At 34.7% G+C, this 27,272-nt stretch overlaps 2 protein-coding genes across 2 annotated transcripts in view; one reads left to right on the top strand and one right to left on the bottom strand.

Annotated features, from left to right (window-relative positions):
- Positions 1 to 8,391, top strand: part of LOC113517356 (titin-like) — a 103,739-nt gene extending 95,348 nt beyond the window's left edge. Inside the window, exons 13-15 of the mRNA XM_052901566.1 lie at positions 3,355 to 6,413; positions 6,849 to 6,969; positions 7,538 to 8,391. Of these exons, the coding sequence (XP_052757526.1) occupies positions 3,355 to 6,413; positions 6,849 to 6,969; positions 7,538 to 7,720 (3,363 nt within the window). The 3' untranslated portion in view covers positions 7,721 to 8,391. The remainder of the gene's footprint in view (positions 1 to 3,354; positions 6,414 to 6,848; positions 6,970 to 7,537) is intronic.
- LOC113517355 (uncharacterized) lies at positions 7,890 to 25,827 on the bottom strand. Its single transcript, XM_031912356.2, has 14 exons — positions 25,618 to 25,827; positions 23,985 to 24,119; positions 22,381 to 22,480; positions 21,817 to 22,142; positions 21,605 to 21,699; positions 20,553 to 20,733; positions 20,146 to 20,255; positions 17,497 to 17,590; positions 12,671 to 12,805; positions 11,860 to 11,959; positions 11,316 to 11,638; positions 11,145 to 11,239; positions 10,797 to 10,980; positions 7,890 to 9,986 (listed from the first exon to the last, which is right to left on the bottom strand). Exons 1-14 carry the CDS (start codon positions 25,697 to 25,699, stop codon positions 9,874 to 9,876), a joined length of 2,073 nt encoding a protein of 690 aa, XP_031768216.2. The 5' UTR covers positions 25,700 to 25,827; the 3' UTR covers positions 7,890 to 9,873.
- Between the last annotated feature and the right edge of the window lie 1,445 nt (positions 25,828 to 27,272).

The raw sequence follows: 27,272 nt of genomic DNA on the forward strand, positions 1-27,272 counted from the left end.
GTGCTGAACCTGCAAATAGAAAATCAATAAACGATGAATTGTTAATCGGTCTTCCTCTTCTTCAAGATATTCGATACTTCATTACAATATGGAGACAACACAAAATATGTTTAGTTGTAGATATACAGAAGTCGATACATCGACAGATACTTGTATCTAAAAAGGATAAACATTTTCAAAGAATCGTATGGCGTGAATCTCTCAATGTTCAAGAGTACAGATTACTTACCGTAACCTATGGTACGTCTTGTGCTTTTTTAGCCATCCATACATTGCACCAACTTGCTGAAGATGAATGTGGTGAGTTTTCTAAAGAATTTGAAATTGTAAAGGAAGACTTCTACATGGACGATTTGTTAACAGGTACGTCAACAGAGGAAAATGCAATATTTCTTCAAAATCGGTTAACTGAGTTATTAGCTCGAGGTGGCTTTCCTTTGCACAAATGGTCGTCTAATAGTAAACTAGTATTGAATCAAATTTCGAACGACAAAAGAGATTCTTTAAGTACAGTCACTATTAAAGTAGAAGACACTATTAAAGCTTTAGGTATTACATGGAATTCACAAACTGACAACTTTGAACTTACATTAAGTTTAGAATTTATATCTCACAATGTCACTAAACGAACTGTTCTTTCTGTGATAACTAAGTTCTTTGATCCTCTTGATTGTTTAGCACCTTCTATTATTGTTCTTAAAATATTCATGCAGAAATTATGGCTAGCTGCATTAGATTGGGACGAGGAGCTATCACTAGAAGTAAAAACTGAATGATTCACTTACCTAAATAAATTTTCTCACATGCAAATCATACAATACCCTTTCCAAGATGGCTCAGCATTTCAAATACTACTACTAGATTAGAATTACATGGCTTCAACGATGCATCTTGTGCTGCTTATGTTGCTGTTGTCTACATCAGAGTTTGGAATGCCAAAGATGTTAATGTTCATTTAGTTTTCGCGAAAACACGTGTAGCTTCAGTAAAACAAGTTACATTGCCACGACTTGTGGTGCTATTTATACTAGCCAAGATGTTGAGCAGCCTTAAAACTGTTTTGAGAATACAAAATAATTGTGTGTTCACTTGGACTGATTCTACTATAGTTTTAACGTGGTTACGTAAAACACCTGGTACTTGGACAACATTTGTTGCTAATCGAACAGCAGAAATTTTAACTATCGCAAATAGTAGTCAATGTCGTTATATTGATACTTTTAATAATCCAGCAAATTTAAGCTTACGAGGTTTAAATCCGAATGATTTGAGACAGTCAAAACTATGGTAGAACGGCCCTGATTTTCTAAGTCAACCCGATGATATTGTAAATAATGATATAGATATTCCTGAAACAGACTTAGAAGTTAAAACAAAAGTTAAAGTTCACATTTGTATCACTGAAAATAATGATATTACTGACTACATAAACAAATATTTAAACCATTTATTCAATGCTGTAAAAACAAAATTAATTCAATTAGAAGGGATTGTAATTGTTATTTAACTGCTTCTGAAATAAAAATTGTTTTGCTTGTATGTACTCGTTGATCACAAGCTATTTTAAAGATGAGATTGAAACTTTAACTCACAACAAGCAAATTCACAAAAGAAGTAAGTTTTATATACACTTAATCCGTATCTTGATGAACAAAAGATACTATTAGTAGGGGCAGACTAGTTAATGCAGAGGTTTCGAACTATCTAAAGTCTCCTATTATTTTAAGTAATAAATGTCATTTATGTAAACTAATTGTTTCTGATGCACATATTAAATCTTTGCATGGTGACTTGCAACTTACCTTAAATTACGTCAGACAGAGGTACTGGATTATTCGTTTAAAAGATCTTGTTACAATTACTGTAAATAAATGTATATCATGTTTTAAACAACGAACTGTAGCAAATATATCATACTCTCTAGTGTCCAGTACAAATGGTCTAAATATATTCTAATGTTAAGCTAACAATTTCTTTAAGACTTGTAGCTAAGTTGTGCCCTCTGCCACTGAATAACTAAAATTTGTTAATTTTTTCTAACAGTTATGTAGTAATTTGATTTCTATCATCTCACTTTGTGTTACATGTTATTATATTGTGAAGGACTATAGTAGTCCTTGGGTGGCGGAATGTTTAATTAATAATTGTTATATGAACTCTTTGCTGACCCTTTATACAAAAAAAGAAAAATAATGTTTTTATCTGACACTTTCGATTGTGACGTTCTTGTACAAAATTAATAAACACATTCAAGATCAAGATTCGACTTTATTTTTGTTCAATTTATAGATATTCATGTATATACATTTATTTACATGTTTTTTAAAGCAAATTTGTTTCGTTTCATCAAAATAATTAAGTTCATGTCTATATATGGTAGTTACTACTTTATATTATTACTAACTTAAGTATTGCATGGGATGTCTGCCATTAAAAAAATCAATACCTTCAAATATATATTTTCTTTTTATTTTCATATATATTTTACTTTGTTCATTAATAATTTAAAATATGTTTATTTTATATATTATTAGAATGTTATGAATTTTATCCTGAGATTTCTATCAGAAGCCAGAAACAATTCAGGATAGAATATCCAGGTAAAAAAATGTTGGGAGACCTGATTGGGACTAGAGATAGTCAATTTATTTATTTAACTTTATTAGGGTACTATTTCTAAAGCACACATAAATAATAAAATATAACAGTAACACATATCAGTAGTTTTCACAATTAACTTATGTAAGTTTAATATGTATTAAATAAACACGAGCAGATGATTTCTTTTTTCTTTTTTTTTTTTACTTTTTCATAAAAAAAAAGTACCTAACATAACAAAAAAATATAACAATAACATTTTAAAAATTTTTTTTCATTTCTAATTATGTGGAATTTCTGCAAAGTTCCTATCGCGTGTTTTTTATATAAGTTAGGATCTGTTTCTTAAACCTTAGACATGTTCTCTGAAAATCTACTTAACTGAACATGTCCAAGGGAAGGATCCGCTCATTATAGTAATTACAAACTCTTAGAAGAAAAGTAATATGACAATAATTATTAAATTATTATTACAATGAAGAGAACATTATGTATTATAAAAATATTTGTCTGTCAGCCCTGCTTTTCAAGGAGTCAAGTATGAGATTATAATTTATTATTATAAGAGATTATGTAATTATTATAATAATAGCTTTTTCTATACCATTATCAACACTACTCATCGTTGCTTGAGAGAAAACACCTTATGGTGTTATGTCTGCCATATGTACAATTTGTCACATGTTTACTTGAAAATAAACAAACGAAAATTAGAAGATTGTTTTAAGTTAAAGCAAGTTTTCCTTTTTTTTTCAGGTATTCCAAACACAAAGTGAAACAAATCCCTTTGCAAATGATGATAATAATGAACTTCTTGAGAGGTTGAAAAATAAGGAGAGAGACCCGATGAGTATGAGCTTTTATCAAGAAAAAGATGATGATACATGTGAAAGACTGAATAAAAATACATCTCATGTTGATCTAAATGCAGTGCAGCCTCTGCCTGACAGTGATGATGAGGATATCCAGTCAAATGGAGTTTATGAGAATCTTATTGAACATGATAAAGAAAATGTTTTACCTTTAAAGCATACAGATGGAGATGTCCAGGAACCTAATAATGACATAATGAAGTTTGATTGTAGACCAGACCTTGCTGAAAATGATTTGGTCAGTAACTTTGAGAGGGTGGATAATTTTATAGACAACAATGTAGATGGCACAAATAATATACAGAGTTATTCTAATATGGAGTTTGATTGTGGTAATGTTCCCCAAGATACAGTATTGCAAACAGATACACCCGAATCTCACAAACTATTATTTGAACAAATTCCTGAAATACCAGATGGTAAAAGTTCAGAATTGGGTTTCACAAATGAAGACTTGCAAGACCCTTCAGAAAGTGAAAAGGATACACGAGTGTTCACGCCACAGGATGATATATCACAAGATGTTGATATGGAAAGCAAGCCAGATGATTCTCCAGATCTAGACACACAATCTGGGTTTAAAGAAGAGCATGTTGGAGATGTTTATTCTGTGGAAAAATCCCAAGTTGTTTCGCCAGAACCAACTCAACATACAAATGATAAAGAAAATGAGATAGTGTCAGAAACTGTATTTAGCTTGGATAACCATGAAGTTGTGGAACATGTACCTATGTCTTTTTCACCAGTACAGGAAGATAAAAACAAAGGACCTACCACACCAGATTTTACTCAAGATACACAAGAAAGTACTATTGTAGACATTCATCAAACATATGAATCTAATTTAGAAAGTGATAATGTTTGTCAATCGAAAAATGAAGTGGATACTCGCGAAGTTCCAATTACTGATGATACTATAACTTCTGAAATAGACATAAAATTGGAAACAAATCAGGACATAGGTCGTGGTGTTGAAACTCCTTTGCCGACAGAACCTTCTTTACCGTCACAATCGCCTGTACCATGTGAGTCATCATTTCCTTCAGAGTCATTACCTATTGAATCGTCTCAGTCGCCTCTTCCGTCTCAGTCTCCAATACCTGTAGAGACTTTGGAACCAGCCCAATCACCACTGTTAAATCAGTCACCATTATTAAGCAACTCACCATATCCAAGTGAATCACTTCACGCTGTGAAATCTCCTGTACAAAGTGAATCACTCTTGCCCTCAGAGTCCCCTATACCTTCGCAGTCACCTGTGCCTGCATTATCACCTGTCCCAGTATCCACTGAACCTATTGTTCAACCATCATCACCTGAACCAATAGATTCCCCAGTACCCATTTCTGAAGACACAACAAACGTAACATCTGCAGTGTCACCAGCACCACTGCAGTCACCAATACCAGAGACAGAATTAACTCTCGCAAAATCACCGGCGCCTTCTCATTCTCCAACTGAGATGATCCATTCACCTGTACCAAGTGAAAAGTTGCGCGATCAGTCGCCATTGCCGGCAGAAGTTCCATTACCTAGGGAATCACCTCTTCCAGCTGATTCACCCCTGCCTGCTGAATCGCCCCTCCCGGTTGAATCTTCCCTCCCCATCGAGTCATCGATCCCGAGGGAGGAGTTCGTTCCGACCGATGTGTCTTCGCTTGCCGACCATGAGCCGACGAGTGTCGCACTTGAATCTACGCTTCGACCCGAGACAGCATCACCACAGACTGCGTCTCCTCTTCCTGGCGAACCCGCTTCGAATTTCGATGGTGATCGCCATACTCCTGCCGTCGATGTTAGGCTCACGCCTGAGGTACCATATGAACCTTCACAGCCCGAGGAGACGTCCACTATTTTGGAGACGACATCTGGTCCGACTCCCGACTTAGTACCTGATGAACGCGACGATGTCGTTCAACAATCGCACGCCGAACTCGTCACCGATATAGATATCGGAATACCGGAGTCGCGAGCGCAAGAGATCTGCGTGCCCGTCACAAATGAGATCCACCACGAGGACTCAGTGCTGCCGGCCAGCGGCACCGACGCGGCCGCCGCGCCCGCGGCCCTCTCCCCGCAGCCGCCCGCAGCGCTCGAAGTTTCACCATTAAACGAGACACACATCGCCGCCGATATCGCTCCTGAGAAACAGGCCGAATCCGTCGCGCCCGCCACCGTCGCCGCCGCTGCAGCCGGGGCGGCCGCCGCGACGGCCGCCGTAGTGGCCGCTGCCAAGTCTAAAACGCCAACTACGAAGAAGTCTCCCACTACGCCGACGGCGAAGCCCGACAGTCGCACGACGAAGCCCGCCTCGAAACCGACGGCGAGTCCGAGGACGACCGCCGCCTCCCCGAAGAAGCCTACTTCGACGCCCACCGCCCGGCCGGCGACTACGGCGCGAACTCCGACCGCTCCCAAGCCCGCGACGCCGGCCTCGAAGCCGGCGACGCCCGCCTCGAAGACGACGCCTGCGACCAAAACGACTGCCGCGCCCGCTCGCGTGTCCGCCTCGAGGGCGACCACGACGGCGCTCAAGTCGCCGGCCGCCGCCCGCGAGGCGCCCGTAACGGCCAAGACGGCGGCGGCGACGCGCGCCGCTCCCGCTGCCAAGCCCGCGGCGGCGCGTGTCCCCGCGGCCCGCGCCGCCCCCGCCGCCGCCCCGGCCGCCCGCCCCGCGCCCCGCCCCGCCGCGCCCGCCCGATCCGCCGCCGCACCTACGCGCCCCGCGACAGCACCTGCTCGCTCGACTGCCGCGTCCGCTGCTGCCAAACCAAAAGAGACCAAGCCAAAAGCACCGGAAAAGAAGCCGCTGACTAACGGCGATGCCAAGGAGACGAAGCCTCCGCAACGGGCTCCGACGCGGCCGGCGACTGCGCGCCCGGCCCCGCGCCCCACGCCCCGCGCCCCCGCCGCCACGACTGCCCCCGCATCCGTACCTGCCAAGTGAGTTCTTCATGATTCATTCGCTAAAGCGATGTCTAATATTGTAAATGTATAGATATTATAATAAATTGGAACATTTTATGTATAATATAAATAATATTCTCATTATTCTTATCAATGGACGTGTGGTTCGCATAGAATAGGTGCATGTTGTGTCTAAGGGATGGTAATATTAACACCACTAGCTTATGCTACAGCTTATTCAGCATTGAATGATTAAGGGCTGATATGATGATGATTCTCATTAAGAAAAGAGACTTATTCAACCACTGTTGCACTTCCCACTGGATGTTAAAAAGATTGATACTGGAAATTAACTCTTGAATATATCACACAGTATCATTTTAACCCACAATAAACAGATTTTGTAATTTTTTTGTGGTAACTAAATCCTCCAATTTGAATGAGATATAACTATATACATGCATTGTATAGGAATGCTGCCCCAAAACCGGCTCCACGAGCGACGACAAAACCAATGGACAAGCAAACAAAGGATCTCGCAAACAAACGCATCACAGCCAAGGCCGCTCCGCCAAGGACCGCCACCACTAAGGTAAACATTATATCCTTTATATTTTATTTCTTATTAGTCTGTGACTTCATATGCAAAGATTTATACATCAAATTTTAAATTCAACTTTTAGGAATACAGCATTATAAACTGCATCCAGACATTGGTCTTATTCTATTTTTTTCAACATCGAGAGTAGTTGCAAAATCGTGTCTATCGTTAAATTTGTTTATCACTTGCTTAGAAGTTACACAGAAATATTAGCGGGATTTATGCTACTTTTTTCTATGATGCTATTTAGTGCTATAACATAAAGGTTTTCTATCATTTGCATATGATCTAAACTCTGGTTATAAATATTTATAGTAAATTAAATAAAGATTATCACATACTTGTGTATAAAAATAAACGATAATGTAGGTCCATAGATATGGATGTATAGCGCCATACTTTTCTGTGTCAAAAGAATAGGTTAATTGTATTTTGTAATCCCTGTTATGTCTGCTACAGGCTTCCATAGACCGAGCTCGTAGACATAACAGCGAGTTTTGTCCTTTCTGTGAATATCATTTAATAATGTATTCTAATCTGCCATTTGTAATGCCCACAGGCGCCTGCAACGACAAAGAGCACGTCCGCGAAAGCTGTGCCCAAGAAAGCAGCAGAGTCACCCAAGAAGGAGATCGCGCAGACGAATGGACTCACGAACGGCGCGCTAGAGCCGCAGCTGACGAAGCCGCCGCCGAGCCCGCCCGCCGCCGACAACGCTCTGTTGCCTGACGTGATCGCGTGAACGCGCCACCCGTGATCGATTCCTATTATTTCCGCTTTGAATTTTGTGATTTTCTATAAGTGTATGATAGTTTTAACGTCGCTCGTAGCGGCGAGTCGTTAGGTGCGGGAGACTCCTCCCAATTTTATACTATATAGTCGCTTTTTATAGAAGTGTACGTTGCAGTTCGTTATGCGCGGGCCACAGCCCGTTATATTGTCGGCGCGACTCGGCGACTGCGATGCGTCGCCGGAGTTCAGGTCGTTTTTAAACTTATCACTGCTTACAATCGTTTTTATGTAATGTTGACTAGCCGGCGGCGTCGATGCAGTCGCCCGGTGTGTGCCGCGATTAAAAGGTTATTATCTCCATTATTATAAGTCTGTTTTAGATTTTTATATTACCAACGAATGATTGATTTAAAAATCTGGCTTTTAATTTATTTTCTTTGTATAACCGTATTATTTAAATAAAAAAAAACGTGAAGAAGGACTGAGACATTGTTTTATTTATAAAGGGTATGAAAATATTAATGTAGTTGAAATGATTATAAACACAATTAAAAATAATAATATTGTTTACTTAAATTCATAATAGCTTACTTATTATGTCGATGTAAACTTAAATATCATGGTGTTACAAAGAAATACTAAAATAGAGCAATTTTATTGGAATAAATGATTATCACCCTTTTTTGTTTTTTCTTTAATTACGACTGTACAGTTGTCCATAGTGATTTTACTATGCGTGTAATTGGTAAAAAATTTTAATTATTATAATTTTATCTCGGTACTAATGATGTCGGTAATAATGATGTCATATGCAACTATAAACGGTACAATGACCAGAGGCTGTCGACCCTAGTGAGTTCATTTTTATGCGGATATTCTACTAATCGCAACAATAAATATTGGATTAACTAGTATATAATTTAACGAGATAAATGTTCGTGAAAAATTACAGGCAGGTACATAACGAATTCGTTTTTCACAAGTGGAATGGAAAGAAAACTAAGATTACTAACAGTTCACATCTCATTACCATAGTATTGCATAAGGATTGCAGGTAATTCTTGGTCATTGTAAACTAATTACAAGAGTTTAACTCATATATTATCTTGCAGAACTCTAAAAAGACATAACTGTAAATAGATAATAAAAATTCTAAAACAATAGTACATTATATTTTACTACTAAGTACTAGTAGTTACTTACATTATAATATTCTCATGACTATAAATGTAACACTTGGTGGGTATAACGGACATTGAGTATTATCATTATGTACACGTAACCCATGATTTATTTTTTTAATGATGACAATGGAATGGTCCCTCTGCCTTAACGGCATACGCTGGCGGGGCACCAGTTAAGAATGATACATTAGAATGAAGATAGGTCAGTTGCGTAATCCATGATTAGCTTATATTAGCTTCTACCCGCAACGTTTTGTCTTTTATTGCTCTTTTCTCTCATGTATTTTTTTCTAAATATTTCCTATGTAATGTTTGTATCTAGGAGATATTTAAAAATATAACGATGCAAAATATGTTTGAATCAAGCAAATCTACTCTTTGAGAAGGGGATTATTTGTTGACTATATTGGCTATCACCGTTAAGCTAGTCGGAAAATTAAATTTGTTGTGGTGTGGGCAAAAAGAAAACTCCATTCAACATCCATTGCGATCTTTTGAGTTTATAAATTACTGAACTAAGATATTTTAAACCAGACACTAATTCATATTATAGATGCATACATATCTGTCACGCCTGTCTCCTGTTAGAATAGGCAGCAACAATGGAACGTCAAATACTTCGAATCAAACAGATCTTATAATCTCTAATTCAACTTATAGTAAATATTTTATCTGTATTCTGTAAAATAATAATACAAGAATTTGCTTCATTTAAAAAGTGAACATTGCATTACCGTATGTACATTGCAAAAAGAATTATTAAAATAGATTCAGAAGTGGCAAAGTTATCACGTATTTATTTATTTATTAGCATACAAACTTAACTAATATACATACATATATGAAGCGCAAATTATACAAACAAACATCATTTATTTTTGTTTAAAGAAAAAAAATGCATTACAACAACTATGTATATTAATTACCAACTATATACATATATTCTTATCTCGAGCAATTTGTTATCTAAGAATCGACATTATGAGAGATGTGGGAAACGAAAGTCTGTGTCACGTAGATTATCCGCGATCCAGTTTTCAGCCTGTTGACTCATTTCATCGTCAAAATAATCGCGCCAACCTCCCGCTTTTCCTGTAAAATGATATAAGGCAAAAATAAGGTTGTTTTTACGCAGTGACCGTATTCAGTTTTCGGTACTGGTAAAACCTTGTAGTCTTGTCGGAACAGTGTCTAAGTTATTTTGTGTATAATATTTTATAAATTTATTTTGTGCATACAATTTTATAGTTGTTACATTTTATTTTTTAGAAACATTCACAACAAACCCTCATAAAAGTGATTGTGTGGCATTATTATGGATTTTTAGAAGTAACGGTGAACATAATTTGGAATATTCCAAATTTTATGCAGTAGTAATAAAAAAGTCATCGCTCAGAGTTCTTCTTATATAAAAAGAATGATAAACAAAACAAAACAAAGAGAAAAATTAGATAGCAAAATCATTGACAGAGATACATCAGATCCGAAGCTTTTTACACTGACGAAGACGTATATTTCGTATGTGTGAGCGAATTGTGGGATGATGTTTGTTGCATGGTGGTTATGACCGGTGTGTATATTTGTGAACTGCAAAGAGTAACGCTGATCAGTGTTTATTGTGACTGATTATTGAAAAAGATTGATTATTCATCTGTAACCATACAGTCCGTGTATACAAATATAAAAATCATTTTTATAAGTTATAATGGTTAAGTTCCTCTTTCAATTTATTCTCAAAAATCAAACTAGTATTCCAAATATGCTGCAGTTCCTCTACCAAAAATCTAAGTAAATGGTTAAGGCGCTAATAGTAACAAACAAGCAAACTCACTTTCTTATTTATAGTATTAGTGAAGATACATGTGGATACTACCAAGCATGACGATAATACTATAATCTAACCTTTACGAATAAAAGCCTGCTCGCCAGGTATGAGAATACCCAGTTCCCTCATGACGTCATAGTTGACGGATTTGTTGTTTTTAAAATTGTCGATGCTAAGATGCTCGCACAGACGGTTCACTTGTTCGTCTGTGAATGATTTGTTCAGAAACTCTGCAACGCGGCGCACGGCTTTTGGCAAATCCTGTAAAGATGCAAACGTTATATATAGGGTCCAATAATAATAATAAATAACTATGGAATATTATTATTATTATTACTATTTTTTTTTGTATTAGATCATTATTATCTATATTAGTTTAATCAATTTCTCATTGATTGAGTAATGATTAACAGATATAGCTTTACCTTAGACAATTCTTCATAAAATAAGAATAGCAGACGAGGATGGTGCCTCTTATTCCATGCTTCTTTCAGGTGTTCAAAATATGGTGTCCAGTGATCTGAAATAATAAGATATCTAAAAGTAATTTATGCGACTACCTATAGAATATAAATGAATTAATTTTGTAAACTTACGAAGGTCTTGAATAAAAAAGTTCCAATATGTTTTGAAATCTCCAATATAACCTTGCGTTCTTATAAGTCTGTTTAGATGATAGAAAGACACGGCGACGTCTCTGGGATCGCGAGCCACATAAACCACTCGGGCTACATCCAACAACTTAGGTGGCAACAGGGACATTGGCAAGTGTGTCTTGATAAACCGAGGCGATAGGATACTTGTCAATTGTTCAGTACCAGGCTGTGTGACCAATTCCAAGAGTCGTAACTTCTCCTTGCTGTGACTGTTTTCTGCGGCGAATCTTTCTTTCATTATTGGATGGACGAATACTGAAAACCTGTATTTGTATTATAATATACATTACATACAGTATATTAATAATAATCAAATGACACCGAAATTATTGGATCTAGAATCAAAATAATCCTTTGAAATCATTAACTACCTAGTCTTATAATTTGATTGTATTAGTGTAACAACTGCTTGGAGACCTAATAAAGATAAAATAAATAACAGAAATTCTGTGTGTTAATGAGTGAATTATTAGTAACTTCTTACTCTAAAAATGGATATCGTTCAGTGAGAGGTACTGCGTCAGATCCGGCATAGTCTAAATCTTTTGCTACCATCCATACCAATTCTTGCGTCCACGTGGTACCTGAAATTGTAAAAGAGGATCGCTTAAAAATACGATCTAGTATTACGCTATTCAAGAAGTATGGGTATGTTTATTTAGCTTAATCGGCTGTTACGGTAATCGAGATTCAGTTGTGAACAATTTTTAACTAGATACTTCGTAGATAGTATTCGTCAAGTTAAATGACGTTCGAACGACCAATGGCAGGTCCATTGAAAAGAACTTGTTAGTTAGTAATATACTGACCAGATCAGATTGACCTCCAAACGGTTTCCTGTGGAAACCATCATGATTAATTCTTATGAAATTCGTCACGATGGGTTAGCTGACCTGCTTTCATCCTCACCTATTATCTCTCAGTGGTACCCCGCCAAAGTATAATGATAGTGTAGGAGGGGTTTCATTCCATTCACACTCATTAAAAACTGACCAGATTTCATTCTTATCTTTTATCCCTTATTGGTATTTTGGCAGTGTAAACCAATAAATAGCTCAGGTGAGATTACCTTTCTATCTATCAAAAAATATATCTTCATCTATCAAAAAAAAAAAATATTCGTATGGTACTTGTTGCTAAGAGACTAGATTGACTATTGGCTAAAGCTTGAACTCAGTACCGAAGTTCTAAGTAGCCTTATTGTGTTCACGATCACGAAATATGCTTCATTTTACTTAACTAAGTAATAAGTAAATCCGGAACACAGAATAGGTGATTGTACCGGAATTACGGACCTGATCGTGGGTAGCTGGCGACGAAAATGTCATCACTTCTAACTGGCATGTTATAAATATTGGCCGCTTCTTGTTTATACTTATTGGGCAGGAAATAGCCTTTGGGCCCCACACGGACAAAACCAGTCAGTTCACCTGTAAAATAAAATTATGCTGTCCTTAATATCAGCACTTTTTGAAATTTTAGATTAAAATTGTCTCTTATTACATAACATAGGTAATAAACTTGAGACTTATGGAGACGATGGAGATTCTGTCATATAGATGGGTCTGATGAAGTATATGGATTTTATTACGATCCGACCTGACAGTACTAAAATGTACGTATGTACATGCCGAAAACTGTCTCTCGTTGCGTCAGATTTAAAAGCTTAGCCTAGTCCTTTGTCCGCGGACAAAATTTGTTTTAATTTTATATTTGCACTGAATAATAGGACTACTGAGTTAATTAAGATTTAAAAGAATGTAGATTTTTTTTTCACTCAATAAAGAATATTTCAGTACGTTCAGAAACATTAAATATAACGCTTCTTATCTTTATGAAAATTAATTGGAAATAAAAAACTGAGAGTAGATGTAAAATTGAGAAATTCTGTTATCTACTATTATTTTTATCTTTTTAAGTGATATTCTATATACTATAGTTCTTCTATAAAACTGACAATTGTTATCACGTTTGTGAATTACATTGATAATAACGGGATTAAGATAAAAGTATGAGGGGGATACGTAGGCCGACCTTCAATCCACAAAATTTCAATTTTTTTTATTGTAGAGCTTGGTAGATACAAATATTCTTAGAATAATTAAAAGTTTCATTCCATTACACATTCGCAATATCGCAATTGCAAGTTGCACCATTATAATTTACCGTGGTGAATTGACTAGTAACGGTTTTGCTATTATTTAAAATATAAATAAATACAGACATATTGATGAATGATGCAAAGTTTATTACAAGTGTACCAATATTTAGATGCCTTTATTTTTATTTACAATAGTGATTTTGTTGGAAATCAAATTTGTGTGTATTGGTTTCCATATGTGTTTATATCAATATTTGTTAACAAATTAAAGCAATCACGAAGCGAAAATGTAATTTACGGACAATAAAAGTTTCATTCCATTACACATTCGCAATATCGCAATTGCAAGTTGCACCATTATAATTTACCGTGGTGAATTGACTAGAAGTAAAAATTTATACCTTATATATATAAGTTATTTACAATAGGCGTTGTTATCAAATTTGTGTGTATTGGTTTCCTGATTGTTCAGACCTTGGCATAGACTTCCTACAATCGAAATGTTTTTTTATTTTTATAATGCAATAAATACTTAAAAAAATATAAATGTGGTTTTGAAACTTGTTTTGGATTGTAAAAAATCTCTATTGACCTTAAGTATCATCATCATAGAAATAATATTAAGTAAGTATAATAAAAAGTCTTTACTTTTATAGAACATATGAGTACATACCTATGTAGTTAAGATAATAATGAAAATCATTTGATGAAATGAATTATGTGTCTTATAGGTAATCTTTTGGGGCGGCCTATGTTCACCAATGGACAAATAATGGCTGAAATGATGATGATGATGATGATAGGTAATAATAATAATCCGTCTCAGTATGGTGGCTCTGTTTGCTATTGATAACATGATAGTCACACGAGATTTTATTATATATTAGCTATATTCAGTGGCTTTGCTCGCGTGAATCCATAAAGTATTCTATGTGCTAAGTTAGGATATAAACTACCCGTGTACCAAATTTCATTGAAATGCGTTCACTAGTTGTTGTGTGAAAGAGTATAAAACATCAATCAATCTAACCGTCGTTACAAACTTATGCTTTTATGATATTAATACGATAATTGACAGTCGAATCTTATTTTACTCTCATTGCTTAGAAATTTTTTATCTATTTGTGCTTAGAATATAAAATAACGCCTTTAATCTGTATAAAATTAATATACTGCCGTAAGTTGTATCGATGTCAAGAAGATTTGCATAACATAAGCACTAAAAATACAGCGAATTGTGAATATTCTCGTTTCCGAAATCGCTAAATAAAGTTTATTAATATTTTTTTTTTTATGGATGAAAATGGTATGTTAACCTTGCCCGTGCTAACGGTATACGCTAGCGGAGCACCAGTGAAGGGTGATTGATAAGAATGAAAACAGGCCAGTTAGTCCATCATGATGAATTCATCGGGAATTACCCATGATATTTTCCAGGGGGAACCGCGAGGAGGTCGACCTGGTTGGGTATATTGCTAGCAATGGGATTTTTAGTCTCCATTACTAACAATCCCTTTCCCCCCAAAGTTTATTAATAGATATCGCGAATTATATGGAATAGGCTTCCACTTGATGTTTTCCATAAAGATTAGTTTGCAATTCGATTATTTTCAAGAGAGTAACGCATTCACATAGCTCTGCTCTGAGGCCTATCGTCATACAAGATATTCTTGTATTAATGTAAAACATTATTATATTTACACTTTCTTTCCTGTCTTATCTGTTTCTAGCTGTTTCCGCGGCTTTCCCCGTATACATCAATGACTTACTTTACTTAATTCCCACCTTTATATTTATACTCTTAGGAGCCGAATTTCGAAAAACCCTTTCTTATTATTTGTGTAAGTCATGAAAGAAACCTTCTGTCAAAATTTGGTAATTCTAACTTAAGTAACTTAGGTTGTGTGTTGATGAATCAGTTAGTCAGGAGTTTCTTTTTATAATGTAGTATAGATATAGATTCGCCGTGTGGTCTCCGCATAGAATGGGACACGCCTTTCTCTCCCGTGGGTGTCGCAATGGGCGACAAAGGGAATATAAGGGTTAAGGGATGGGCAGCAACGTCCCTCCTAAAACATCACCAAAAGCTTAACTGCGGTTAACAACCCGCCTGTCAAATGTGGCAACTATTGACAAAACCCCCAAGGGACTAAAAGAGGTCCAAAAAGGAAAGAAGGTGGAGGTAGTAGACGGTTAATGGCTGTTATGATGACGATGATAGATATGGATTAATATTCTGAGTAATATTAAAATTTAGTTAAATTTATAAGTTGGTTTTAGCTTTTTCTTGACAAGACAATATAATGCTTTATTGTTCTTTGCATTTACGTAATAGGTGTGTAATACTGCTGATTTAAAGGAGTCATGTAGGACTTAGTAGCTATTCATGATATAGTCTATATGTACGTCAACTACCTATATGAATGTATATCTATAGGTGTAAAATTTTGTAAAGAAGGTTTGATGTTTGTAACACAATCACGATTAAATTGTTTAATCGATTAAACGAAATGGACACAGATGGAATGTTATCATCTTACTATATTTTTTATTTTCGATTTATTTTTTCTTAATTCATCCAGGCGATGCTATTTCAATTATCATATTTGGGTAATGAAAATGAAATGCAGTAATGTACAGTTCTTATATATTTTATGATATCTACTTTACATTGGTTCCATTTTTTTTTATTGTGATAAGCACGCATTTTATTAGTAGGCTTATAATAATACTTATCTTTCTAAAATTAAATTATCCATCATTTTGTTAATACACCTCGCCTTACTTATAAAAAACTCGCTACGCTATATCAATATTTGCAAACAAGTAAACTAAAGCTATTTAATAGTGATAATGTATATATATTTACTTATTTATTTATATGTCTTAGTATTTTTCTTTATCTGTGGCAATGCTAACACCGTTTATCTTACATGAGTACATTATACCTTTACATCTATGAGCGCTATTCTTCGACAGTTGTTTTGTATGATTTAAAAACATACACTTCCTCTCCGCATAAAAATTTAAATAATCTTGGTATTTCTTTATGAGGAAATTAGTTCATAATTTATGAATAAAGAATAAAGGCGAAATAAAAAAAAATTGTCTGTTTTGTTTTTATTTAGCTTATTTTAATAAAATTACATGACAAGATTATTTTCAAAAGTGTTTTATGGATAATTTATATTGTACTAAGAAAAACATCTGTTTATGACATCTCTGTTGTGATGCGGTAACAAATGAATTTATGAGTAGGTACATCTGTAGGAAGGCTTCTACAATTGAGCTGTAGTTTAAGTACTAGTATAGTATTATATTATCTGTGGGTTGTGTTTTTTTTAATGGATTGGTAGCCCCGCCTGCGCTAACGGTATACGCGGGGCACCAGTGAGGGGTGATAGGTGAGAACGAATAGGCGGGTCAGTTAGCCCATCGTGATGAATATACCTGGGATTCAGCACGATGGTTACCAGAGGGGATCACGTGGAGGTCGACTTGATAGGGCATTTGCTAGCAATGGATTTGATAGTCCGCATTACTAACAATCCTTTCTTCCTGTGGTTTGGGTTTTTTTTTAATGGATGATAATGGAATGGTAATCCCACCCGCGCTATCGGTAGGTATACACAGGCGGGGCACCAGTGAAGGATGATAGGTGAGGATGAAGTAGGTCAGTTAGCCCATCGTGACGAATTCAACAAGAATTGTTCACGATGGTTTCCAGGGGGAACCACGTGGAGGTCGACCTAATAAGGCATATTGCTAGCAATGGGGCTGTCAAACTCCATTGCTAACAATTCCTTTCCCCCCTGTGGCTTGGGTTAGATACGTGCAGTATATTCTGTAAGTTCATGGTGTCGTTATTGTTTGTTTATTTGTAGTCAAGTACTTACATTTACCACTTTTAGTCTGATGAGCTATCAGATCGTTTGATGTTCACAATCACGACACTAAAAAAACTTGCTTCTTTTCTCATCATTAAATGTTGATTTAATGAAATACGATTTGCGTACTTACCAGTGAAATATTTCATAAGATGTTCGCTTTGTTTCGGCGGCACATCCTCTATTTCCAATGGGAAGTTGTTATTTATTTTGTTACTCATGGTTATTTATTTTTGTTCCACTTCTTTGTTTTTATATTGAATTATAATATCGCGTGGCCCCGATACAATTAACAGTGAAAGTTGCGCGCGCGCAACGAGCGATCAAGTAAAAGGCGCGCGCACAACTGCGAACGTACGTTTAATGACAGGTATGGCAGTTTAAATAAGTAGTTAAGCAATATAAAATAAGTTGTGTAGATACAGCGGTAATGATCTTGAGTTAAATACAACAAAACAATCACCACAATACAATTTAAAAACTCGACGTAATAAGTATGGAGTTTGTGACATAGACCCTCTTACTTTATATTATAAAAGCCGGATGTTTTTTTTTTTTGTAATTTTATTTATGTGTCTCTCGCAACTGGTTCAAACAAGCAAATTCTAGTTGTGCAGTAAAACAGGTAGAGTTTTTTTTTATATAACAGGGTAAAAATGGAACAGTAGCCTTGCCTGCTCTATCGGTAAGTATATATTGGCTGGGCCTGTGAAAATGAAAGTAGGTTAGTTAGCCTATCCTTAACTTACCACATTTACTTACCCACGACTTTTTCCAGGAGAAACCGCGTGGAGATCGACCAGAAGATATTTGGGGTTGTTATACTCCATAATTACCCAAACATGTGAAGTTAAGTAACTAGCTACCAAATTTTAAATGTACATTAACGAATGTAGATTAGCAGTCATAAAAAAAATACCAAAATCGGTTCAATAGTGTCAAGTATGTGGAATGTAGATTGATAAATGTGTACGTAAAGTATAGATTTGCACCAAACAACGTCGAATTTAGTTTTAAGTAACCAAACCTACTACTAAGTAATGAGGGGAAAGGGATTGTTAGTAATGGAGACTGAGAAACCCATTGCTAGCAATATACCCAACCAGGTCGACCTCTTGAATTCCTTTTGAATATTTCAATATTTGTAGCGCAGGCGGGGTTTTTTACTAAATGTGAGAAATAATTTTTGTATATATATATATATATATATATATATATATATATATATATATATATATATATATATATATATATTTTATACAACTTAGAATGGTAAACAAGCTTACGGCCCACCTGATGCAAAGTGGTAACCGTCGCCTATAGACATGAGCAGTACCATGGACATAACAGAGTATACTGTTTTGCTTATGATACCCCCCATGCACTGCCATTCCTGAGGACTCAGGTGTTATTTCTCTGTACCCAGTAAATTCACTGCCATATGCCACTCTTCAAACCGAAACACAGCCATACAAACACAACTGCTTCACGGTTGAAACACGAATGGGACAGAGGTACCCAAGCAATCGACTTTTATACTTATCTACTTATTTATACACTAATCTATGAATAAGTAGATAAGAATTAATATTATTTTACGTTGTTGACAATTATTTATTTTGTTTGAACCCTTTGCAAGTCAAATGCACCGTAAGTATTTAAAATTACTCTGTATAGTATTATATTATTTATGATAATACATAAATTGTTTACAAAACCAGAACGAGTTAACTGTACGATTAATAGGTAGATATATTATATTTATTATTTATTTATACTATTTATAATTAGCTTGGATTATTAAGATGTATAGGGAGTTATATATGGCTGCATAAAAACATATAAATGTTTATAAATAAAATAACAGTTATTACTTATATAGAGATTATTTGTGTGTTTAACGGTAAATAATAAATCAATTATTACATATTTTTAGATATTTCAGTACCTACGACTATAGTTACCAAAGGGAAACTTTGTACAAAAATCCTTTGCTTGATAGAGGTGTCTCTGTCTTATTCGTGTTTCTACCATAAAGCAGTTGTGTTTGCATGGCTGTGTTTTGGTTTGAAGGGTGGGACATGGCAGTGAATTTACAGGGTATAAAGGAATAACACTTGAGTCCTCAGGAATGGCAACGCATGGGGAATATCATGGGTGAAACAGTATACTCTGTTATGTTCATGGTATTGCTCAGGCGACGGTTACCAGTTTCCATCAGGTGGGCCGTCAGCTTGTTTGTCATTCTAAGTTGCATAAAAAATATAATAAAAATAATCTATAACAGCAATCATAGTCAGTCGGACAACCAATCCTCCCCGAGTATCCCAAGATTGAATCTCGGCCCAAACCTTAGATTTTTCACATTTGGGTTGTTTGTTCCTTGCTTCCTACTGTAAAGGACGTAAAGCCGCGTGAGAGGCTTTTGTGTATAACGAAAACGGTCCAGAAGTTCATGGCCTTATAAAGACTGTGTATAATAAATAACATATGTTGCACGCGACTTTGCATGCGTGATGTCGCGTTTCCTCTTTAAGTTGAAATTTTCACAAATCCTTTATATGTCATGTTATAAAAGACCTATGGTCCTAATTTTGGTTTACTAGACTTCGTAATTTTGGTGTGTTGATAATTAATCAAACCAACGATTTTATAAGTATAAATACAATGACAAAATAATTGAATCTTAAATATATTTTAGTATTATTTACATTAGCTATTTTATAAATTATAATGTATTTGAATTGTTTCACGAAGAAAACCTTTCGCGTCATTTTGGTTATAGTTTCTGTACATCAGGGAACTGTATATTTCCCAGGTTCTCCTTCATCCAGCGCTCAGCCTGCTGCGTCATCTCCTCGTCGAAGTACTCGCGCCATCCGCCTGCCTTACCTGACAGGTAACACTGAATTAAACTAAATATCGATGAAACAAACCAATAAATAAATAGTCATCCGTCATCTATTTCTCCTATTCTTTACTATATTTGTAAATAATTTGGTACGTTGCTCTTGTTTTATTATTTTTATCTAAACTATTTTACTCCCAAGTACGCATGTATTTTCTTTTATTTTATTTGGTATCCATGTAAGAACTCGTATCTTATCTTCCATGCCCATGCATTATGGGCATGGATAAGATAAGGTACATTAATTTTAATATATCTAGTAATATATAGTTAATAAAAACCTTTTCTAACAAATTGTCCATCTCGATCCATGAATCCGGTTTGTTTTAAGTCGTCGAAGTTAACAGACTTGTTGTTTCTGAAGTTGTCTATGTGCAGGTGTTCACAGAGGCGCGCTACCTGATCCTCCGTCACCGGCTTGTTGAGAAACTGCGCCACTCGACGCACCACCGCTGGCAGATCCTAACAAAATAACATATACACATATTGAATTTTTTATAATTATATATAACTAGACAATGGAAATTAGTAGCAGTCAGTCAGTGCGAGGCGAAACGCTGCAACGAAAGAACGCAGTCGTCGAAAACGACAAACTTAGTAAGTTCATTAAATTCCCGTTATCCAGTTATATAGAAAAAATATTTTTTTTTGTAGTCCTGCCACTGGAAATGAAAAATAAGTTGATCCATAGCGCCCAAAGATATTTCACAATCGCATCATGGACACAGAATATAATAGTGTTTCGTCTAGGTGGCAACCACACGCGTTGTTATTTATCATTCCTAAATATATGTAAATATAATACGTTCCATTGCTAAGTATGATAACTAAGGTATTCACGTTACTTATCTCCTATCGTAGAGATTATCGAACATAGCATCGCTAACATTGCTGTACTACAGAAAAAAAAAACATTAGTGCAATGCTAAATGAACAATTTATCTCAAAGATTTTTTGTTTGCCGGAAGAAATATGATAAAGTAAGTGGCAAGTATAATAGAACTAGTGCGCCGCAGCATTCGAGTATAACGATGTATACAAAAAGAAAATATTTGAAAATGTTTTTATACATTTCATTCGTTTATATTCCCTCTCCAATTTAGCGACTTTCGACAATTGTGCAAGTGACAATCTCTGTTTCAATTCAGATATTTACCCGCCTTTTGTCATTCACTCCTACTATTATATAGGTAACCTATACAGCCTAAAAAAAGGTAAAATTTTGCAAAAGTATTATTAAAATATAAAAATTATATATCACTAATTATTATGTGGTAGTAGAATTTCGAAGTTTCTGTAAATATTTAAAACTAATAATAATAACACAACTAACTTTAGAGAGTTCCTCGTAGAACAAGAATAACATATTGGGGTGGTGTCTTTTTTCCCATGCTTCCTTTATATGGGGCCCAAACGGCGTCCAGTCAACTGAAATACGATAATAATAATAAATTTCACTAAATAAATACATATAATAGTGTATATAGAAATAATACATTAAATAAATGAATTATAATAATGTTTGTTCAGAAAAAAATATCTCACTTCTATCTGTGATGAATAAATTCCAAAACGACTTAAAATCGCCTTGATAACCGTTAAAAGTCATAAACTGATGATGGTGATAAAAAGAGACAGCAACGTCTCTTGGATCTCTGGCCACGTACACCACTTTCGCATTGTCCAGCAATGTGGGCGGCAGTAGAGAGAATGGTAGGTGAGACTTGATGAAGCGAGGCGAAGGTGCGTTGAATATTTTATCGATAAAATTGCTGTTGGGTGTTTCTAAAATACTTCTCTTCCTTGGATCACTATCATCTAGTTTTTCCACGAATTCCTTAAATTTTTGACCACGAAAGAACATTGGTACTCTGAAAATATGATTTTTTAAAGTTACAAAAATATAAATTATAGGTATTTTGAGTGTTACTGAATTTAAATTTGTATTTGAATTAATTGAATCTATGTGGCAGTAGTTAAAGATTTTATAGTAAGATTTTTTTTTAATATTATGAGTTTTTTCATTCATTTTGAATGAGGGTTATATAAATCTGGAATCTTGTATTTACTAGATTAGTTGATGGTTATTATTTTTTTTATCTAACTTACTCGATAAAAGGGAATCTCCTAGCAAGTGGCAGTTTCAGTGCAGTCTCGTAATCAAAATTATTTCCCAATAACCACACGAGTTCCTGGGTCCACGTTGTACCTGAGAATCAGTTCAAGCTATTGTGAGTAGTGTCATAGACGGAATAATGGTTCTGGTGAAAATACTCATATATATAGGAGTATTAAATAGAGGTTAAAGAAAATATTGTTACAATCAAATAAAATGTATTGAAATTATTCCGCAACGTAGCAGTAACTACTGGATATATCCGATTTCGTTCCACAAAAAAATATTTCATTTTATTTATACTTTATTGTACATAAAAAATTACATTGTCTAAATTTATCTTTTATTTATTGTTATTATACTTATAATGAATCTGTAGAGAGGTCAATTCTGTATATAAAATATATTTCCAAAATAACTATCAGGGGGTGATTAGTGATCGATACTGATGCCAAAAATGCAATCAGTAAAATTTTTGTCTGTCTGTCTGTCTGTTTGTATGTTCGTTATAGAAACAAAAAGTACTCGACGGATTTTAAGGAAACTGGTACAATTATTCTTCATACTCTTGGTCAAGTTATAGTATACTTTTCATCACGCTACGATCAATAGGAGCAGAGCAGTGAAGGAAAATGTTGGGAAAACGGGAGAAGTTACTCCATTTTTAAGCTTCCGTCGCGTGTGCAGCCTAAATGGCCACTTTTTAAAATGTAAAACGCCGGGACGGGCCGCTAGTTTTAAATAAAGATGTAAACCAGGCGAGCTTAACTTAGTAAAAATTCTCTTCCAGCAAACCCTGAGTGGAATATTAAACTATTGAACCGGTTTTGAATTTTTTTCATGGAATCTATCTAAAATACTTTCAGATAGAAAAGTAATTTTCCGAATTGATTTATAAATGGAGTTCTGTAGTAATAAACATAGAAAATACTACAGAATTGAAAACCTCTTTTTTTAAAGTCGGTTGAAAACAGGAAATCTTGGAAAGATTCACTAAAATACTGGCACATATCTCAGAATTATTACTGTATTATTTTAACGACTAGTAATGACATTATATCCGATGTAAGGTGATCGCCTATGGACGTGAACAGCATCACGTCCAGTCATGAGTGGATACTCTTTGACGCCTTTAGTACCCTTGATAGAGACTGCAATGCCCTTAAACTCAATAATTTAATTTCTATATCCAACCCTTCATATTGACTTACAGGCACTTTGTTATTATTAGGTAATTACTTGTTGTATCCTACGGCTTTGCCTACATGCATTAATGTATAAAGTAACATCTAGAAATGGTTTATATATTAAAAATTCTATTATTTCTGTTGTTTCCGTGATTGAGACTTTATTTCATTGTTTTTAAATTTTCTATCATTTGTTCTTCTACATTGTACCAAGTTTGCTAACGTTTCTTACCTGGGTTTAATATTATTTTATTTCCTTACCCCAGTGACAACGTTGCACAATACAATAGTTTTAAATTACAAATACCTTTTTTCTAATACCGCAAAATTATTATAATTAATCTTTTTTAATCATAATTTGGATTTCTTAATTTTTGATTTGGTTTTATTACAACATTAAACTTATTTACCTGATTTTGGAAAAGTGATGACAAATATATCACTGGGCCTGACTTCCATATTGTACACTTTGTAGCAATCTTCTCTATATCCTTCGGGAAAGAAGTAACCGGCTTGACCCAGTCGTATAGAATTAACTTTAGGGCCTAAAATCAAAATATTTGATATTTCTTAAAGGTATTAAGTATTTTGAATAGCAAACTGAATGAAGAGGGGAAATGGATTGTTGGCAATGGAGTCTACAGTCCTAGTGATAGCAATACACCCTTAAAGGTCGATCTCCAAGCGGTTCTCCCGAATAATTTAATTAATTAATTTAATTTAATTCTTATCGAATTCGTTTACGTTATTCCGCGTGGAGCTATTAGCCGTTAGGCTTATTACAATGAAAATAGGCCTAAAAAGCCTGTTTTCATTGTAATAACATTATCATTCTCACTTTTCATTCCACACTGATGCCCCGCCATCGTATATAGCGCAGGAGGGTTTACCATTCTATTTTCGTCCATTAAAATAACTAGTAGATGAAGTAGATAGAAAGTAGTAAATCTTAGATGGACAAAATATAATTTAATACCAAACATGTGTGTACATGAGCAACCAACAAAATATCTCTTTGATTTTCACGATTTACAGCAACAAAAATTTTGGCAAAGTTTTGCAATATATCTAATTATTAAATTTGTTCTGGATGTTTTAAAAAGTAAAGACTTCTTTTAAAAAATGTCTTTTCAGTTTTTAAAACTGTGTTTCTGCGGCCCTATGTAATGATACATATATTTTTTAATATATTTATTGCACTTGTAAATTACAAAGATATGAAAAGTACTGCAAGAGACAACATTTTATGTAATGATAAACCCATTATTATTATAGAAAATGTTGTTTGTATTATTACAAAAACTGTTGCAGTATTTTGGTACCTATATTATATTATAAAACTTGAAATGAGTAATGTTTCAGATATTTGATTCGAATTATTTAGTATAAGTGTGTTTTGGAGTTTTCGATGATGAAGAATCACAATACAGATTTATTTTTGATCGATATAACCAGCATACTGAAGTAAAATACTGGCGAATTTTAAAGGTATTAAATTAAAATTACCTATTTAATATAATTAATATTTAATTACCTAAGATTATTTATAGAAAATTAAGTGCACTATGGTTACGAGTTCAAGAGCGCAGTGCGTTCAGTAGCTTTAAAAAATTAAAATAAATGACTGAGGCTATCATCATTATAAAATTATATTTGGTTATTTGCGTCTCCCTCTAAAATAGAATCAAGATATGACAAAATACTAATATAAAAAAAAAAAAAATATAAAATTACTATCGTTTCATGGCAATTATTTAATTTAATTGCAGTGTATGAAACTAGAACGCTTGCTTTTTACTTACTTTAACCTAGCTTGCGACTGCAATCTCTGGGCCATGAGAATTGTAATTTTGCTCAGGTTGACAAGGGCCTACCCCCCGTAAGTTGACTAGTACTGCTATTGCCTACAGATATCAGCAAATCTATATCATTATCACTTCAGATATTTTTTCCCTTAGTTTAAATATTTTTTTTTTCGCGATTAATCACTATCTCATCAGAAATGTAAAACTTATAAAACATTAATTGTATCAATGAACTTACCCTTTACATGCTTATGTATGTCAACCAATTCTTCTGGTGGCACGTCTTTGATTTCAAAAGGTCTATCTTTTTGGGCATCCATTGCTCTTTTTTAATAAAAAGAATAAAAAAATAAGAGATATAATATAAAATAAAGTAGTCTAATGATATTATTATAGTTAATACGACTAGTATTAACTGGTCTAAATCTCAATAATGACTGTTTCAAGTTTTATAATGACTGTTTAGAAACAATGATAGATAAGATATTTAAATTGATAACAGTTATCTGAAGTGTTTATATGCACGGACTCAAAAGGAAATCGGAAAGTTTTGAAATGTAAATAGATAGAATAGTAGTTATTATAAAAGGTTATTATCATGTTTTGCATGCAATTGGATATATAAACTTATACATATTATAAAAGTGAGTTTGTTTTTTGTTACCTCGTAGCGTCTTAAAGGCTTTAACAGTCGTAATGAAATTTGGTATACCTACAGTAATTTTATAAACTTATTGTTTGTAAGTGTATAAAACTCCTTTTTCATAATTAAAAAATTAACATGAGTTCTAAAAATTATATAAATATGATATGGGATACACAAAGATCTTTTAACCCGTTACTTTTTAACCCAATCAGTAAATATATCCCAACTACGCGGACGAAGTCCTCGGCAGGAAGATGATTCTAATTCAAGATGATTCCAAATTAATGATTCCAATTCTAAGTGATCGCGGGAAGAAGCTCCTCTAAAACCGCACTGTGCGTGACCATTCTGGTTCTAAGATGTGAGGCTTAATTGTCTGCCGACGATGAGCGGTGCGATGGTGAAAGATGGCTGTAGGCATCATATCAAAGAGTTTTTCAAAACACAGTTCGTTATACAAGCAGTAGAAGATGCAAAAAGAAGCAAAGTCTTGCTTTAAATTAAGAGACTTGATGCCGCCTTTTAACCTAGGATAGTAGATAATTCTCATAGGACACCTCTGGACAAAATCAAAAGGACTAAGCTGGTGACACCAGCTTAGTCCTTTTTCCTACGGAGCTTTAAAAAAGAGGTGCGATGTTAACATAGCCTCTTTTTTTAAATCGGTTAAAAATTAAAGTGTGTACACTTGCAGGAAGGAACTCCTGGACTACAACATCACTCCATATAAGGTCGGACTTGTGATTAATATTAAGAGACTTGATGCTGCCTTTTAACCTAGGATAGTAGATAATTCTCATAGGACACCTCTGGACAAAATCAAAAGGACTAAGCTGGTGTCCAGGAGTGTGTACATTTGCAGGAAGGAGCTCCTGGACTATGACATCACTCCATATAAGGTCTGACTCATGATTAATATTATAACAGTCACTGTTCTGCATGTTACTCAGCTCTCCACACTTTTTGGACTCCAGTTGAACCATGTCTCCAGATGACTTTGGCGCTCGTCTGTGCCTCCTGCTTTTTTGAAGTCAGTTAACAATACAATTCACGTACAAAAACAGTAACTATGTATCATATTTGAGGAATTATGCGATAAAGTAAATTTTATATACTGAATTGTAATAAATAAATAAGTACAATAAGTACATTTATACACGAATAAGTACATTTGCTATGTTTTTAATTTTAGGCGAAAACGGTTTGATGAAACGCTTAATAAAATAATATCATCATATCATATCAGC

The sequence above is a fragment of the Galleria mellonella genome, unplaced genomic scaffold (assembly GCF_026898425.1).
Source record: "Galleria mellonella isolate WM207_F2 unplaced genomic scaffold, CSIRO_AGI_GalMel_v1 utg78, whole genome shotgun sequence".
Lineage (NCBI taxonomy): Eukaryota > Metazoa > Arthropoda > Insecta > Lepidoptera > Pyralidae > Galleria > Galleria mellonella.

Excerpts from the sequence above, each read along its gene's own strand:
- LOC113517355 (XM_031912356.2), bottom strand. The coding sequence starts at position 25,699 with ATGGATGCCCAAAAAGATAGACCTTTTGAAATCAAAGACGTGCCACCA. Across the intron at positions 24,120-25,617 it reads CATACATAAGCATGTAAAGG|GCCCTAAAGTTAATTCTATA; the intron begins GTAAGTTCATTG and ends TTTTGATTTTAG. Across the intron at positions 11,960-12,670 it reads CGCCAGCTACCCACGATCAG|GTACCACGTGGACGCAAGAA; the intron begins GTCCGTAATTCC and ends TTACAATTTCAG.